The 545-nt window shown below is 51.0% G+C and overlaps 1 protein-coding gene across 1 annotated transcript in view; it reads right to left on the reverse strand.

The window, feature by feature from the left end:
* Window positions 1–545, reverse strand: part of Emid1 (EMI domain containing 1) — a 48624-nt gene that overhangs the window by 26935 nt on the left and 21144 nt on the right. The window contains exon 8 of the mRNA XM_026788704.1: window positions 215–339. Coding sequence (XP_026644505.1) covers window positions 215–339 — 125 coding nt within the window. The remainder of the gene's footprint in view (window positions 1–214; window positions 340–545) is intronic.

The raw sequence follows: 545 nt of genomic DNA on the forward strand, positions 1-545 counted from the left end.
TCTGCCCTTGTCGTTCATCTGTTACAGGGACGAACGAGCACAGCATCGCGCCCTCTGTTTCAGTCAGGCTGTCCTGGGCTCCCTCCTGGAGGCCTTCCAGACCTCCCAGTGTCCTCCAAAGAACCCTGGTCAAAGGGGCCGGGCACTGTCGTTTCTCATCTGCCTAGCTGTCCTCCATCCTGGAGGCAAAGACTGGGCCAGTTCCACCCAGTACCCAGTTCAGGGTCTGCTGAGCAGAGTACATGAGTCAAGTGGACCAAGACAGTTTCACAGCCCAGGAACGAACAGGTACCACTGCGGGGCTGCTGAGCAGGGGCCAGGGAAGAGGACCGGGCCTGACTGGACATTTCCAGAGGACACTGCAATTCCAGTGCTGGGTATACCCAGGAGAACAGAACAATTTTTTTTGTTCACAAGAAAAATGTATCCTCAATGCTCATAGTAGTATTATGTAGAGCAGTCAAAACTAAAAATCATATGCCCATTAGCTAATGAATGAATAAATAAAACATAAAAAAAGAGGACCAGGCCTGTCCACTTTGACG

This window comes from Microtus ochrogaster, unplaced genomic scaffold (genome assembly GCF_000317375.1).
Source record: "Microtus ochrogaster isolate Prairie Vole_2 unplaced genomic scaffold, MicOch1.0 UNK6, whole genome shotgun sequence".
Classification (NCBI taxonomy): domain Eukaryota; kingdom Metazoa; phylum Chordata; class Mammalia; order Rodentia; family Cricetidae; genus Microtus; species Microtus ochrogaster.